This window comes from Oncorhynchus tshawytscha, linkage group LG19 (assembly GCF_018296145.1).
Source record: "Oncorhynchus tshawytscha isolate Ot180627B linkage group LG19, Otsh_v2.0, whole genome shotgun sequence".
NCBI classification, from domain to species: Eukaryota; Metazoa; Chordata; class Actinopteri; order Salmoniformes; family Salmonidae; genus Oncorhynchus; species Oncorhynchus tshawytscha.
The window spans coordinates 42,690,938-42,708,391 of record NC_056447.1 but is presented as its reverse complement, the minus strand read 5'-3'; the positions used below and the strand labels follow the sequence as shown (position 1 = coordinate 42,708,391).

General features: G+C 43.2%; 1 protein-coding gene across 6 annotated transcripts in view; it reads left to right on the top strand.

The window, feature by feature from the left end:
- Positions 1 to 17,454, top strand: part of mical2b (microtubule associated monooxygenase, calponin and LIM domain containing 2b) — a 94,650-nt gene that overhangs the window by 7,842 nt on the left and 69,354 nt on the right. For all 6 annotated transcript variants that reach the window (XR_006079374.1, XM_024379975.2, XM_024379974.2 and 3 more), the window contains exons 2-3: positions 9,923 to 10,279; positions 16,401 to 16,608. Coding sequence is in view for 5 of the 6 variants with exons in the window: in XM_024379975.2 (XP_024235743.1) it covers positions 10,016 to 10,279; positions 16,401 to 16,608 (472 nt within the window). In the remaining variant the exon portion in view is untranslated. The remainder of the gene's footprint in view (positions 1 to 9,922; positions 10,280 to 16,400; positions 16,609 to 17,454) is intronic.

Here is a 17,454-nt window from a genome sequence, read left to right as displayed (position 1 = left end):
TAGCTGCTGTAACCAATAACCATGTCTTGTCTGTGCTTTGACAGACATTATACTCCTTGGTTAGCTCTACCTGTATACCAGTGGAGGCTACTGACGGGAGGAAAGCTCATAGTAATGGCTGGAAGGGAGTCAATGGAATGGTATCAACCACGTTTGACTCGATTGACTCTTCCAGTCATTTATTATGAGCTGTCCTCCCCTCAGCAGCCCCCACTGCTGTATGCTCTGTCCTTACCTCAGGCTCTGTCCAGGTAACCTACAGTGCCTTCAGAAAGTTTTCATACCCATTGACTTATAATAGATTTTGTGTTATAGCATGAATAAAAACAGTTGTCACCCTTCTACACAATACCACATAATGACCAAGACAATTTTGCAATTAAATTAAATACAGATCTCATTTACATAAGTATTCACACCCCTGACTCAATACATGTTAGCTGTAATTGCTGCCAATGGTATTTCTGGGTAAGTCTGTTCAGAGCTTTCCACCCCTGGATTGTGCAATGTTTGTCCGTTTAAAACATATATATTTTGAAATTCTTCAAGTTAGTTCTTGATCATAGACAGCCGTTTTCAAGTCTTGCCATAGATTTTCAAGCAGATTTAATTCAAAAGTGACTAGGCCACTCAGGAACATTCAGTGTTGTGAACTCAAGTGTATATTTGGTCTTGTATTTTAGGTTATTGTCCTGCTGAGAGGTGAATTTGTCTCCCAGTGTCTGGAAAGTAGACTGAACCAGGTTTTCCTCTATCTAGATCTTGCCTGTGCTTTGCTCTTCTGTTTTTATTTGTTTCTTTAACTCCCTCGTCCTAGCCGATGACAGGCAAATTCATAACATATTGGATTTGGCCCAAACATAACACCTTTTGTATTCAGGACATAAAGCTAATTTCTTTGCCAGATTGTTTTGCAGATTTACTTTAGTGTCTTATTGCAAAATGTATGTTTTGGAATATTTGTATTCTGTACAGGCTTCCTTTTTCATTTTGTAATTTAGGTTAGTATTGTGGAGTAACTACAATGTTGGCCTGTGTCAGTTTTCTCCTATCACAGCCATTAAAACTGCCACAGGATTGGTGGGTCCCCCTTGGGATGGTTGAGCTAACGTAGGCTAATGCGATTAGCATGAGGTTGTAAGTAACAAGAACATTTCCCGGGACGTAGACATATCTGATATTGGCAGAAAGCTTAAATTCTTGTTAATTAATCTAACTGCACTGTCCAATTTACAGTGAAATAAAACCATGCTATTGTTTGAGGAGAGTGCACAGTTATGAACTTAAAGTTATTAGTAAACCAATTAGGCACATTTGGGCAGTCTTTATACAACATTTTGAACAGAAATGGTTCATTGGATCAGTTTAAAACTGCACATACACTGCTGACATCTAGTGGCCAAAATTGCACCTGGCCTAAAACAATACATTATGGCTCTTTTGTGTTTTCAAAGATGATGTTACAAAAAAAGTTTTATTTTGTATTGCTCTTTTATCAGATCTAATGTGTTATGTTCTCCTACATTAATTTCACATTTCCATGAACTTAAGATGGCGCTGGAGAAGGCAGACGTTTTACGTGCCCCCACTTGATTGTGTTCTTTTGTAGTTTCTTCCGCGTAGGTCATCAATTTTTATTGTCCAAAGATTGCACATTTGCTAGCAGAATGGAAGGAAGTGGGGGTTTATGCGTTCGCCTATGAATTCTCAGAAGCCAGCCCACCCTCTGTCCCCTTTTAATCCACCTCTTCACGCAAATCATGGGGATTCTGCTAGTCTGTGGTGAGTAATCGCAGTCCTTATGTCCAGAAGTTATTTTCGGTCATAAGAGACGGTAGCGGCAACATTATGTACAAAAATAGGTAAATAAACCAACCAACTGGACATTCAAAACTGTAAAAACTTATGCTTCAGAGCCGTGGCTGAACGACGACATGATCAACACTGTATCGGCAGGATAGAACAGCGACGTCTGGTACAGCGACGTCTGGTAAGACAAGGGGCGGCGGACTATGTATTTTTGTAAATTACAGCTGGTGCACGATATCTAAGGAAGTCTTGCGCAATTGTATCTCATGAGAAACTGTAGACCACACTACCTACCTAGAGAATTATATCTGTATTTTTCGTAGCTGTTTACATACCACCACAGTCAGAGGCTGGCACTACGACAGCATTGAATGAGCTGTATTCCGCCATACGCAAACAGGAAAACGCTCATCCAGAGGCGGCGCTCCTAGTAGCCAGGGACTCTGGACCACCTTTACTCCACACACAGAGACTCATACAAAGCTCGCACTCCATTTGGCAAATCTGGCAATAATTCTATCCTCCTGATTCCTGCTTATAAGCTAAAATTAAAGCAGGAAGCACCAGTGACTTGATCAATGAAGAAAGTGGTCAGATGAAGCAGATGCTAAGCTACAGGACTGTTTTGTTAGCACAGAAGGAATATGTTCTGGGATTCCTCCGATGCTATTCCCTCCGAACCATCAAACAGTAGAAGCGTTAGTACAGGACTAAGATCAAATAATTTGTGGCAGGACTTGCAAACCATTAGACTACATAGGGATCACAGCCGAGAGCTGCCCAGTGACACGAGACTTCCCAGACGAGCTAAACTACTTCTTTGCTCGCTTCGAGGCAAATAACACTGAAACATGCATGAGAGCACCAGCAGTTCCGGGCGACTGTGTGATCATGCTTTCCGTAGCCGACGTAAGACCTTTTAAACAGGTCAACATACACAAGGCTGCGGTGCCAGACGGATTACCAGGACGTGTGCTCCGGGCATGTGCTGACCAACTGGCAGTTGTCTTCACTGACATTTTCAACATGTCCCTGACTGAGTCTGTAATACCAACATGTTTCAAGCAGACCACCATAGTCCCTGTGCCCAAGAACACTAAGGCAACCTGCCTAAATGAACACAGACCCGTAGCACTCACATCTGTAGTGCTACGTGAAGTGAAGTGCTTTGAAAGGTTGGTAATGGCTCACATCAACACCATTATCACAAACACTAGCCCACTCCAATTTGCATACCGCCCAAACAGATCCATAGATGATGCAATCTCCACTGCCCTTTCCCACCTGGACAAAAGGAACACCTTTGAGAATGCTATTCATTGACTTCAGCTCAGCGTTCAACACCAAATCAAATCAAATCAAATTTTATTTGTCACATACACATGGTTAGCAGATGTTAATGCGAGTGTAGCGAAATGCTTGTGCTTCTAGTTCCGACAATGCAGTAATAACGAGCAAGTAATCTAACTAACAATTCCAAAAAAAAACTACTGTCATACACAGTGTAAGGGGATAAAGAATATGTACATAAGGATATATGAATGAGTGATGGTACAGAGCAGCATAGGCAAGATACAGTAGATGATATTGAGTACAGTATATACATATGAGATAAGTATGTAAACCAAGTGGCATAGTTAAAGTGGCTAGTGATACATGTATTACATAAGGATGCAGTCGATGATATAGAGTACAGTATCTACGTATGCATATGAGATGAACAATGTAGGGTAAGTAACATTATATAAGGTAGCATTGTTTAAAGTGGCTAGTGATATATTTACATTTCCCATCGATTCCCATGATTAAAGTGGCTGGAGTAGAGTCAGTGTCATTGACAGTGTGTTGGCAGTAGCCACTCAATGTTAGTGGTGGCTGTTTAACAGTCTGATGGCCTTGAGATAGAAGCTGTTTTTCAGTCTCTCGGTCCCAGCTTTGATGCACCTGTACTGACCTCGCCTTCTGGATGGCAGCGGGGTGAACAGGCAGTGGCTCGGGTGGTTGATGTCCTTGATGATCTTTATGGCCTTCCTGTAGCATCGGGTGGTGTAGGTGTCCTGGAGGGCAGGTAGTTTGCCCCCGGTGATGCGTTGTGCAGACCTCACTACCCTCTGGAGAGCCTTACGGTTGAGGGCGGTGCAGTTGCCATACCAGGCGGTGATACAGCCCGCCAGGATGCTCTCGATTGTGCATCTGTAGAAGTTTGTGAGTGCTTTTGGTGACAAGCCGAATTTCTTCAGCCTCCTGAGGTTGAAGAGGCGCTGCTGCGCCTTCCTCACGATGCTGTCTGTGTGAGTGGACCAATTCAGTTTGTCTGTGAAGTGTATGCCGAGGAACTTAAAACTTGCTACCCTCTCCACTACTGTTCCATCGATGTGGATGGGGGTGTTCCCTCTGCTGTTTCCTGAAGTCCACAATCATCTCCTTAGTTTTGTTGACGTTGAGTGTGAGGTTATTTTCCTGACACCACACTCCGAGGGCCCTCACCTCCTCCCTGTAGGCCGTCTCGTCGTTGTTGGTAATCAAGCCTACCACTGTTGTGTCGTCCGCAAACTTGATGATTGAGTTGGAGGCGTGCGTGACCACGCAGTCGTGGGTGAACAGGGAGTACAGGAGAGGGCTCAGAACGCACCCTTGTGGGGCCCCAGTGTTGAGGATCAGCGGGGAGGAGATGTTGTTGCCTACCCTCACCACCTGGGGGCGGCCCGTCAGGAAGTCCAGTACCCAGTTGCACAGGGCGGGGTCGAGACCCAGGGTCTCGAGCTTGATGACGAGCTTGGAGGGTACTATGGTGTTGAATGCCGAGCTGTAGTCGATGAACAGCATTCTCACATAGGTATTCCTCTTGTCCAGATGGGTTAGGGCAGTGTGCAGTGTGGTTGAGATTGCATCGTCTGTGGACCTATTTGGGCGGTAAGCAAATTGGAGTGGGTCAAGGGTGTCAGGTAGGGTGGAGGTGATATGGTCCTTGACTAGTCTCTCAAAGCACTTCATGATGACGGATGTGAGTGCTACGGGCGGTAGTCGTTTAGCTCAGTTACCTTAGCTTTCTTGGGAACAGGAACAATGGTGGCCCTCTTGAAGCATGTGGGAACAGCAGACTGGTATAGGGATTGATTGAATATGTCCGTAAACACACCGGCCAGCTGGTCTGCGCATGCTCTGAGGGCGCGGCTGGGGATGCCGTCTGGGCCTGCAGCCTTGCGAGGGTTAACACGTTTAAATGTCTTACTCACTTCGGCTGCAGTGAAGGAGAGACCGCATGTTTCCGTTGCAGGCCGTGTCAGTGGCACTGTATTGTCCTCAAAGCGGGCAAAAAGTTATTTAGTCTGCCTGGGAGCAAGACATCCTGGTCCGTGACTGGGCTGGGTTTCTTCCTGTAGTCCGTGATTGACTGTAGACCCTGCCACATACCTCTTGTGTCTGAGCCGTTGAATTGAGATTCTACTTTGTCTCTGTACTGGCGCTTAGCTTGTTTGATAGCCTTGCGGAGGGAATAGCTGCACTGTTTGTATTCAGCCATGTTACCAGACACCTTGCCCTGATTAAAAGCAGTGGTTCGTGCCTTCAGTTTCACACGAATGCTGCCATCAATCCACGGTTTCTGGTTAGGGAATGTTTTAATCGTTGCTATGGGAACGACATCTTCAACGCACGTTCTAATGAACTCGCACACCGTATCAGCGTATTCGTCAATGTTGTTGTCTGACGCAATCCGAAACATCTCCCAGTCCACGTGATGGAAGCAGTCTTGGAGTGTGGAGTCAGCTTGGTCGGACCAGCGTTGGACAGACCTCAGCGTGGGAGCTTCTTGTTTTAGTTTCTGTCTGTAGGCAGGGATCAACAAAATGGAGTCGTGGTCAGCTTTTCCGAAAGGGGGCGGGGCAGGGCCTTATATGCGTCACGGAAGTTAGAGTAACAATGATCCAGGGTCTTTCCACCCCTGGTTGCGCAAACACCTCCCTCTGCAACTGGATCCTGGACTTCCTGACGGGCTGCCCCCGGGTGGTAAGGGTAGGTAACAACATATCCGCCACGCTGATCCTCAACCAGGGGGCCTCAGGTGCGTGCTAAGTCCCCTCCTGTACTCCATGTTCACTCATGACTGCACAACACCATCATCATACAGAGGGTAGTGCGTATGGCCCAGTGCATCACAGGGGCCAAGCTTCCTTCCATCCAGGACCTCTTATACTATGCGGTGTCAGAGGAAGGCCCTAAAAATTGTCACACTCCAGCCACCCTAGTCATAGATTGTTCTCTCTGCTACCACATGGCAAGCGGTACCGGAGTGCCAAGTCTAGGTCCAAGAGGCTTCTAAATAGCTTCTACTGTTAACCCCCCAAGCCATAAGACTCAGGAACACCTAATCAAATGGCTACCTAGACTATTTGTATTGCCCCCTCCCTCTTTTTACACTGCTGCTACTGTTATCTATGCATAGTCACTTTAATAACTCTACCTACATGTACATATTACCCCCCCGTATATAGTCTCGCTATTGTCATTTTACTGCTAATCTTTATTTACTTGTTACTTTTATTTCTGATCTGCATTTTTTTTTTTTTTTTTTACTACGTTGTTGGTTAGGTACTCGTGAGGTCTACCTGTTGTATTCTGCGCATGTGACTAATACCATTTGAAAATATTTTTTTTATCAAGAATATGCATATCCTTGCTTCAGGTCCAGAGCTACAGGCAGTTAGATTTGGGTATGTCATTTTAGGTGAAAATTTGAAAATGGTCTGATCCTTGAGGTTAACTAACTTTTTTTTGAAGTAACCATGGGCCTCATGGTGAGATCCCTGCGTGGTTTCCTTCCTCTCCCCCAACTGGGTTAAGAAGGACGCCTGTATCTTTGTAGTGACTGAGTGTATTGATACACCATCCATAGTGTAATTAATAACTTCACCATGCTCAAAGGGATATTCAGTGTCTGCTTTTTTTATACCCATATATCAATATGTGACCATTGCGAGGCATTGGAAAACCTACCTGGTCTTTGTGGTTGAAATTCACTGCTTGACTTAGGGTCCTTACAATTATCTGTATGTGTGGAAAACAGAGATGAGGTAGTTATTTAAAAAAAACATGTTAAGCACTATTGCGCACACGCACACACTGAGTCCATGCAACTTATTTTGTGTCACTGGCCTACACAGAATACCACCATCTCAATTTAATCCATTTTAAATTTAGGCTGTAACCCAGCAAAATATGGAAAAAGTCAAGAGGTGTGATTACTTTCTGAAGGTACTATACATGGACACAGCCGCTAACATGGTTGTTGTGTACCTAGCTGTTGGCGTTTGATTCTAGGTGATATTTTTTTTTTCTTCCCCCCAACAAACTCATGTCTTGTTCTAGTTTTTTTCTACTCTACTTAAAACTGTTTCTACAAATAGAGGCAGATTGTGAGTGCGATATAATGCCAGACTCTCCCTGTGCAATTTCCCACAGTGCTTCAACCGGTTAAATATAGATTAGGCCGTGAACTATCCCATCCCTGGAATTGTTTGTGTTACTGTGTGTATTCAACCCCCCCAGAGGAGGCGAAGTTGAAATGTGTGAGAATTCCCAATCAAGCCTTGTAGTTAGATTTTATTTCTCTTTTGACTGAGCTAAAACGTCCCATGAGTGGTTCACTCCGGACAGAGAGAAGAGCAGTGTAGCTTGGAAAAGAGCACATCTGAATTTCAGTTCCAGAGTCTTTGCTAGATGAGATGTTGCGATCTGCCAAACATGATTTGGTATGAGAGATGTGACACCACCTCTGGTCCACTAAAAGCGGTGGGGAGAAGAGGCCAGACTTCTCACTTGTTCGGGTTGCGCGCTCCTGCAGTCTGCACAGCCAATTCAACTGATCCAAATATCAAAGGGAATCATGTTTCAGACCTCATGGAACCTGCAGTCTCCCCTACTTTAGAACTTTGATGGTTCCTTTAACACATCCAGGTTTACATTTCAATTGACATGACAGGCAGAGTCATTGAGCGAACCTATTATACATTGAATAACATAATTGATTACCTTGGATACGTCATGAGCACATGCTCCTACAATATGCTGCTTGAAATTGGTGGTATGCTTACTTGAAGAGGATGAATTACTGAATGATGACTAGTTGAATGGCGTCGCTTGTTCTGTTATTTGGGCAGGTAATGGGAGAGACTGCAGACGGAGGCAGTGAAATGTGTGTACACTACCATTCAAAAGTTTGGGGTCACTTAGAAATGTCCTTGTTTTGAAAAACTTTTTTTTCTTGTCCTTTTAAAATAACATCAAATTGATCATACATACAGTGTAGACATTGTTAATGTTGTAAATGACTTGTAGCTGGAAAGGGCAGATTTAAAAAAAAAAAAAATGGAATATCTACACTAGCCAACACACTGACACTGACACTGACACTGACTCAACTCCAGCCACTTTAATAATGGGAATTGATGGGAAATGATGTAAATATATCACTAGCCACTTTAAACAATGCTACTTTATATAATGTTACTTACCCTACATTATTCGTCTCATATGCATACGTATATACTGTACTCTATATCATCGACTGCATCCTTATGTAATACATGTATCACTAGCCACTTTAACTATGCCACTGTTTACATACTCATCTCATATGTATATACTGTACTCGATACCATCTACTGTATCTTGCCTATGCTCCTCTGGACCATCACTCATTCATATATCCTTATGTACATATTCTTTATCCCCTTACACTGTGTATAAGACAGTAGTTTTGAAATTGTTAGTTAGATTACTTGTTGGTTATTACTGCGTTGTCGGAACTAGAAGCACAAGCATTTCGCTACACTCGCATTAACATCTGCTAACCATGTGTATGTGACAAATAAAATTTGATTTGATTTGTACAGAGGCCCATTTATCAGCAACCATCAAATCTGTGTTTCAATGGCACGTTGTGTTAGCTAATCCAAGTTTATCATTTTAAAAGGCTAATTGTTCATTAGAAATCCCTTTTGCAATTATGTTAGCACTGCTGAAAACTGATTAAAAGAAGCAATAAAACTGGCCTTTAGACTAGTTGAGTATCCCGAGCATCAGCGGGTTCGATTACAGGCTCAAAATGGCCAGAAACAAAGTACTTTCTTCTGAAATTCGTCAGTCTGTTCTTGTTCTGAGAAATTAAGGCTATTCCATGCGGGAAACTGAAGATCTTGTACAACGCTGTAAACTACTCCCTTCACAGAACAGAGCAAACTGGCTCTAACCAGAATAGAAAGAGTGGGAGGCCCCGGTGCACAACTGAGCAAATGTACATTAGTGTCTAGTTTGAGAAACGGATGCCTCAAGTCCTCAACTGGCAGCTTCATTAAATTGTACCTGCAAAACACCCGTCTCAACGTCAACGTCAACAGTGACGAGGCGATTCCGGGATGCTGGCCTTCTAGGCAGAGTTGCAAAGAAAAGCCATATCACAGACTGGCCAATAAAAAGAAAAGATTAAGATGGGCCAAAGAACAGACACTGGAAAGAGGAACTCTGGCTAGAAGGCCAGCATCCCGGAGTCGCCTGTTGATGATGGGACTGGTATTTTGTGGTATTTTATTTAATTTTTTAAAGAAGCTGCCAGTTGAGGACTTGTGAGGTGCCTGTTTAATGGGCTTTGTTTCAGAGCTGTCATGACATCTCCAGCTAGGCAAATTAAGGATATTTATGATGTTCTATTCAACAGCATCCTCCATGCTTTAAACAGGATGTACTATTTCAACTTCTGTTTCACTGTGACTGGTCAGTGGAAATGTGGGTTCACACTGAGATTCTTATATGGAGTGCATGTATGAGTGCATGTTGTATTGTGTCTTGAGAACATGCTAGAGATATTACATACACTTTAATGTGACATCTTGTTTATTGTTTTTAAATGTCCAGTAACAAGATACAGGGTGGAAATTATTCTTGTGGACTTTTTAAGAAAAGTAATTTGTCATGTTTTATTAAGCATGCTATTAATTACCATGTAACATTATTACTGGGGAGACCATATCACAGAGCAAATGTCTAGATTACTTTTGCCGATAGTCTGAGTGTGGAGTGAAGCTGTAATAAAATCAAATGCCATTTTCCTTTCCAGAACCCGCTGAGATGGCAGTTGTCATAGTCTAACTAAGCCTGTGAGGGCTGGGGCCGGAGTGAGGGACTGCCCAGACAGTCTCCAAAACGGAAGATGTGTGAAACGGAGGATGAGAGGAGTGCTCAGGCCAGGCAGCTCTTTGAGAACTTTGTCCAGGCGTCCACATGTAAGGGCACTATGCAGGCGTTTAGTATCTTATGCGGGCAGATGGATCTGGATCCGCTGGACTACAGGAACTTCTACAGCAACCTCAAAGCCACGGTCACCAACTGGAAGGCCAAGGCCCTCTGGACCAAACTGGACAAGAGAGCCGGCCACAAGGAGTACAAGAAAGCCCAAGCCTGTGAGGGCACAAGGGTAAGAAATCACCCAAGCTTTTACACAGTGGAGGCTGCTGAGGGGAGGATGCCTCCTAATAATGTCTGGAATGATACAATGGAATGGTATTCCGCTCCAGGCATTACCACGAGCCCGTCCTTCCCAATTAAGGTACCACCAACCTGTGCTTTCACAGTAACGCTGACTCAGGTGCCGCTCCAGTATCTCCCATAAGTGTTCAATTGGGTAGGGGTAAAAGTGACTAAGCAATCAGGATATACTGTATAATAAACAGTAGCAGCAGCATGCGTGCATGCGTGCATGTGTGCGGTGTCAATATTTGTATGTTGGATTGTCAGTGTAAAGTCTAGTGAGTGTGCAAGGGAGTCAGTGCAAAACAATTAAAATAAATAGTGGGTCAATGTAAATGAGTGCGTAGCCAAAATAATGGCCTGCCCAGCATTTTTATACATAAGCATGATGAGATGTTATTTGTGTAATTAACATCGGCACCACCGCTGTGTTGAAGCAGCTGCTTTCAGTATAATTTGTTTCCCTCATGTACTCAAGTGTTTCCGTTATTTTGGCAGTTACCTGTCGAAGCCTAAAATGAATTAACCTTATATTTGCCTTTGGACAGACCTTCCACATTTGGATTGAATACATAATATTCTCCGTGCTAATGTCCCATATCTGCATAAGGAATGATGAGTCATAGCTGGTTGGTTTTGATTTATAACTTCCCTGTGTCAGATGTAGCGAAGAGTCTGGTCACAGTCTGTGACGGAATAGGCTACTTTTTGTCTAATACTTTACTACTCTGAGCCAGACTACAGTTTCAATTTTAATGAAATTGAAGCCCTGTGACATCAATTCACATTCACTCAACTCTTAATAGTTTACAACTTGAAAGATAAGTTCTTACTTATAAAATGTGTATTTGTAATGATTCCTTATTAGTTCCTGCCAAGGCAGCAGCTACTCTTCCTGGGGTCCAGCAAAATTAAGGCAGTTATGCAAAAGAGGTTAAGGTACTATTTACAGTATGTTAAAGTACTAGTTGTACAGTAGGTTCATAATGTGACTTCTATTTCATGGTAATGTTATGCTGCATGACAGACTGTTGCTGTGTATTTCTTATACTGTTTTGAGATGATATCCCTACACACCCAGCTGGTAGCCGCTTCTTATTGGAGCAGTATGGAGAACAGCTACACTGCACACGTCCACAGGATCATGTCAAACAAGGAAAGCATGATTAACCTCCTCACATATGAAACAAATTCTTTGACAGTGCAAAATCAGCAAATCCATTACGACACAATGGAGTTGATAATGCAGGCTGTTTTAAAAATATAATTTCTGCCCATTTTAGGTGTACGTGTTCTTGAATGTTTAGCGTAGTGTTTGAATGACTTAATTCTCAGAGGAAAATATTTGAGGTCCTAAGGGAAGGATGCTGGAGTTAGATAGGCCTAGATGACAGTGAGACTCTGGTTGGTGCTTGTCTGATAGTCTACAGTCGTGGCCAAAAGTTTTGCGAATGACACAAATATTAATTTTCAGTCTGCTGCCTCAGTTTGTATGATGGCAATTTGCATATACTCCAGAATGTTATGAAGAGTGATCAGATGAATTGCAATTAATTGCAAAGTCCCTCTTTGCCATGCAAATGAACTGAATCCCCCAAAAGCATTTCCACTGCATTTCAGCCCTGCCACAAAAGGACCAGCTGACATCATGTCAGTGATTCTCTCGTTAACACAGGCGTGAGTGTTGACAAGGACAAGGCTGGAGATCAATCTGATCATGCTGTTTGAGTTCGAACAACAGACTGGAAGCTTCAAAAGGAGGGTGGTGCTTGGAATCATTGTTCTTCCTCTGTCAACCATGGTTACCTGCAAGGAAACATGTGCCGTCATCATTGCTTTGCACAAAAAGGGCTTCACAGGCAAGGATATTGCTGCCAGTAAGATTGCACCTAAATAAACCATTTATCAGATCATCAAGAACTTCAAGGAGAGAGGTTCAATTGTTGTGAAGAAGGCTTCAGGGCGCCCAAGAAAGTCCAGCAAGCGCCAGGACCGTCTCCTAAAGTTGATTCAGCTGCGGGATCTGGGCACCACCAGTACAGAGCTTGCTCAGGAATGGCAGCAGGCAGGTGTGAGCGCATCTGCACGCACAGTGAGGCGACGACTTTTGGAGGATGGCCTGGTGTCAAGAAGGGCAGCAAAGAAGCCACTTCTCTCCAGGAAAAACCATCAGGAACAAACTGATATTCTGCAAAAGGTACAGGGATTGGACTGCTGAGGACTGGGGTAAAGTCATTTTCTCTGATGAATCCCCCTTCCGATTGTTTGGGGCATCCGGAAAAAAGCTTGTCCGGAGAAGACAAGGTGAGCGCTATCATCAGTCCTGTGGAATGTCAACAGTAAAGCATCCTGAGACCATTCATGTGTGGGGTTGTTTCTCAGCCAAGGGAGTGGGCTCAGTTACAATTTTGCCTAAGAACACAGCCATGAATAAAGAATGGTACCAACACATCCTATAAGAGAAACTTCTCCCAACCATCCAGGAACCGTTTGGTGACAAACAATGCATTTTCCAGCATGATGGAGCACCTTGCCATAAGGTAAAAGTGATAACTAAGTGGCCCGGGGAACAAAACATCGATATTTTGGGTCCATGGCCAGGAAACTCCCCAGACCATAATCCCATTGAGAACAAATTTCATGGACAACTATTTTCTTGCCTCCCATTTTTAAGTGGGATTATGGTTTTTGTTTTACATTGCTGTAGTGACTGGAATAGTTTTGGTTCTTATGCTTGCTTGTGTATGTACCAAATTTAGATTTGCATATCCTATTCATTCAGAATGGTTCACACACGAGTGGCGCAACGGTCTAAGGCACTGCATCTCAGTGCTTGAGGTGTAACTAAAGACACCCTGGTTTGATTTCGGGCTGTAACGCAACTGGCCGTGATTGGGAGTCCCATAGGGCGGCGCACAATTGGCCCAGTGTCGTCTGGGTTTGGCGTGCTGTAGGCCGTCATTGTGAAGACATCAAAACTATGAAATAACACACATGAAATCATGTAGTAACCAAAAAAGTGTTAAACCAATCGATATGTTTTATATTTGAGATTCTTCGAAGTATTCACCCTTTGCCTTGACAGCTTTGTGCACTCTTGGCATTCTCTCAACCAGCTTCATGAGGAATGTTTTCCAACCGTCTTGAAGGAGTTCCCACATATGCTGACCACTTGTTTGCTGCTTTTCCTTCACTCTGCGGTCCCGCTCACCCCAAACAATCTCAGTTGGGTTGAGGTTGGGTGATTGTGGAGGCCAGGTCATCTGATGCAGCACTCCATCGCTCTCCTTGGTCAAATAGCCCTTACACAGCCTAGAGGTGTGTTGGGTCATTGTCCTGTTGACAACAAAAATTATAGTCCCACTATGGGCGAACCAGATGGGATGGCATATCGCTGCAGAATGCTGTGGTAGCCATGCTGGTTAAGTGTGCCTTGAATTCTAAATAAACCAGTGAGTCAACAGCAAAGCACCATCACACCTCCATGCTACACGGTGGGAACCACACATGCAGAGATCATCCGTTCACCTACTCTGCGTCTCAGACTCAGCGGTTGGAACATGATCTCAAATTTAGAATCCCGAGAAAGGACAGATTTCCACCGGTCTAATGTCCATTGCTCGTGTTTCTTGGCTCAAGCAAGTCTCTTATTGGTGTCCTTTAGTAGAGGTTTCTTTGCAGCAATTCCACCATAAGGCCTGATTCATGGTCTCCTCTGAACAGTTGATGTCTGTTACTTGAACTCTGCAGCCCAAATAAATGTGTCATTCTGAGGTGCAGTTAACTCTAATGAACTTATCCGTTGTAGCAGAGGAAACTCTTTCTTTCCTGTGGCGGTCCTCGTGAGAGCCAGTTTCATCTTAGCGCTTGATGGTTTTTGCACTTTCAAAGTTCTTGACATTTTCCGTATTGACTGACCTTCACGTCTTGAAGTAATGATGGACAGTCCTTTCTCTTTGCTTATTTGAGCATAATAGGGCTATAATAGGGCTAACTTCTGTATACCCCCCCCTACCTTGTCACAACACAACTGATTGGCTCAAACGCATTAAGAAAAATAAATTCCACAAATGTACTTTTAACAAGGAACACCTGTTTAATTGAAATGCATTCCAAGTGACTACCTCATGAAGCTGGTTGAGAGAGTGCAATGGGTGGCTCCTAGTGAGAATCTCAAACGTAAAATATATTTTAGTTAACACTTATTTTTTTTGGTTAGTACATGATTCCATATGTTATTTCATAGTTTTGTTGTCTTCACTATTATTCTACAATATAGTAAAAATAAAGAATCCCTGGAATGAGTAGGTGTGTGTGTGTGTGTGTACAAACTTTTTACTGGTACTGTATTTGTTAAGTAGTGCAGCAGTATTAAGGGATCTTGGATTTCACATGTGCCCAGGGATCCATGAACCAATCAGGGTTGGGTTTTGTGTCTGAAAGTGATGAAATATCACCATATGTTTACATTGTACAGATGTTAACAAAACATGTTCATTATGAAACTAGGCCTGGTCTTTTGTGAAATCCCTCATCTGGGCATCGTGTCTGAACCTGAATGGCACTGGATACACCTCTGTATGGAAGCGCCAGTTTCTCACAGCTGCAGTATAGACAAAATAGACTTCTAAGTAAACAAGGAAACTTGTATTTTGCCAGACCTTTAAAAACACTGCTGTCTCATGTGGGTAAACACCTGAGTATTGGCCCTGCCAGACTTGCAGGACTTAACTCATCATCCTTATTGTTGTGTCCAGTAAAAGTGACACAATCGTTTTTTTCCCCCCTTGACCTCTTATGGTGCGATGTGTGTAGGGTTTATGACAAGCTCTGGAAACGGTACACAACAACGTGAGCGCTGACTCGAGCATTCTCTAAGAATAGCCCAAAACCCACAGCTCCACACAGAGCCAAATAACACTATCGTTTCCATATCCCAGTGACAATCATTCACCTTATACAGCGCCACATTAGGACCAATTAATTCCTTTCATTCCAATAGTTCATTGTCACCTTTTGTTTGGTCTAAATGGGCTTTAATTCTGTTGAATACTATACATGCTGAGATTTTGAAAGCTGTGTAGTTGAAATACCACAGGTCAAGTCTCTAGTAATAACAACCTCATGAATGGCACGGGAGGACTTAGTTTGACTGGAATCAGCTGACCCCTTTTCAGCAACGCTGGTTGTCTGGTGAGACAAAGCAGACATCCATGCACCATGTCCGAGTGCGGTCAGTCAAACCCACCACACTCGGGCCCGGACTGGCCTAGTAACCTTCAAATACCTGACACTCAGATGTTTGAGTCACAACAACCAGATGTTTGAGTCATTCTGTTACCAAACTTTTGAATCTTCAAGAACAGTGAAGTAAATGTGATTTTTAAAAAAAAAATATTTCCTGTGGAATTTGTTAGTCGTCCTTGTGCATAGTGTTATAGGGTCTATTTAACTTTGCAATCATTGGTTTTTGTTTTTGCGTACTCAGATTTTTCACTTTAATAATGTATCCATCCGCATCCTTCTGTTACCGTGGAGCTACCCACATGACAAGCCAACAACTACGGCAGAGGATAAGGTCATATCAGTGCTCTGTCATGCCTTCAGAGGGCAGTGGATCACACCAGTGAAATAACTGAAGTGGTTCTGTTTTATTGTAGAATATGAAACCTGATTCATAACTGGGACCTATATGCTGTATTGGTATGTTCTCCTTATGAGGCCTTGTTTTAATCTTTTGATGTTCACTATCAGAGGTTGCAATACAATAGAACTAATGTTGAGGTTTTATGTAGCTAATAGCATTTTCTGTAATCTCACCTAATTTCACCTCCTGCAACAGTTTGTTGATCATGTAGGTTTCTTCCTAGGTTTTGGCCTTTCTAGGGAGTTTTTCCTAGCCACCGTGCTTCTACACCTGCATTGCTTGCTGTTTGGGGTTTTAGGCTGGGTTTCTGTACAGATATCAGCTGATGTACGAAGGGCTTTATAAATACATTTGATTTGAGATGTTTTTCCTGGTTTTAATTACAGTTTGTATTGTACACTGACGAAGTCTCTCTCTCAAGTGTCTGATCATCGGAGGGGGCCCCTGTGGTCTGCGTACAGCCATTGAGCTGGCTCTGCTAGGGGCCAAGGTGGTGGTGATAGAGAAGAGGGACACCTTCTCCAGGAACAACGTGCTGCATCTGTGGCCCTACACCATCCATGACCTTAGGGGCCTCGGGGCCAAAAAGTTCTACGGCAAATTCTGTGCTGGAGCCATAGACCACATCAGTAAGTATTGTACTGCTAATATCATTCTTCATCTCATAGGAAATGATGTTAAGTAATGTTATTCTTCCTTGTTTTGGTGTTCTGCTGGGGAAAACTGACGGAAGTTGAATGTGGCTGAAAGATTTATCAGATAGTAACATTGTTACATGATCTCTTCCTCACTCACTCCATGTTCTACAGTTGGATTTCTTTTAAAATATATATCTGGCTTGCTCTGCTAAGAAATCTGACGTGCGTGTGTGAGCGTTATCTTCCTGCAACTGCCGTGCCTTAGATAACAACATGCAAAGTGGAGGAGCCCATAAATGCAAATGCTGTGTGTTTCAAAACCACTGCTGAGACAAACTGGCCTTCTGGTGTCATTTATCGGAACATTTGGCAACTGGGTGAAATATCCCCCCCCGGAAATGTTTCTATAGAGATGTCCATTTGTTCCTATGAGGCTTATTCTATCCCCATGTATGATATGCTGCCTTTCCTGACCCTCTGCTTTAGTAACATAGTCCTAAATACTCACTGATATGGACAATGTTTCTCAGGGTAACTTGTGAAGTTGAAAACAATAGACTTACCAGCTGCTAGCTAGCTACACCTCAGAATGTAGTATCAGTTCACTAACCATTTATCTCGAAGCCTAGCAAGGCCACAGGTTATTAGACTAATTGTGTGTAGTTGGATAAGTGTTGTCAATTCTAAACTGTGGTTCTCGCCTTGAATGCTGATTGGCTAACAGCCGTGGTACATCAGACCGTATACCAAGGGTATGACCAAAAGTTTATTTTTACTGCTCTAATTACATTGGTAACTAAATTTTAATAGCAATAAGGCACCTCAGGCTTGTGGTAT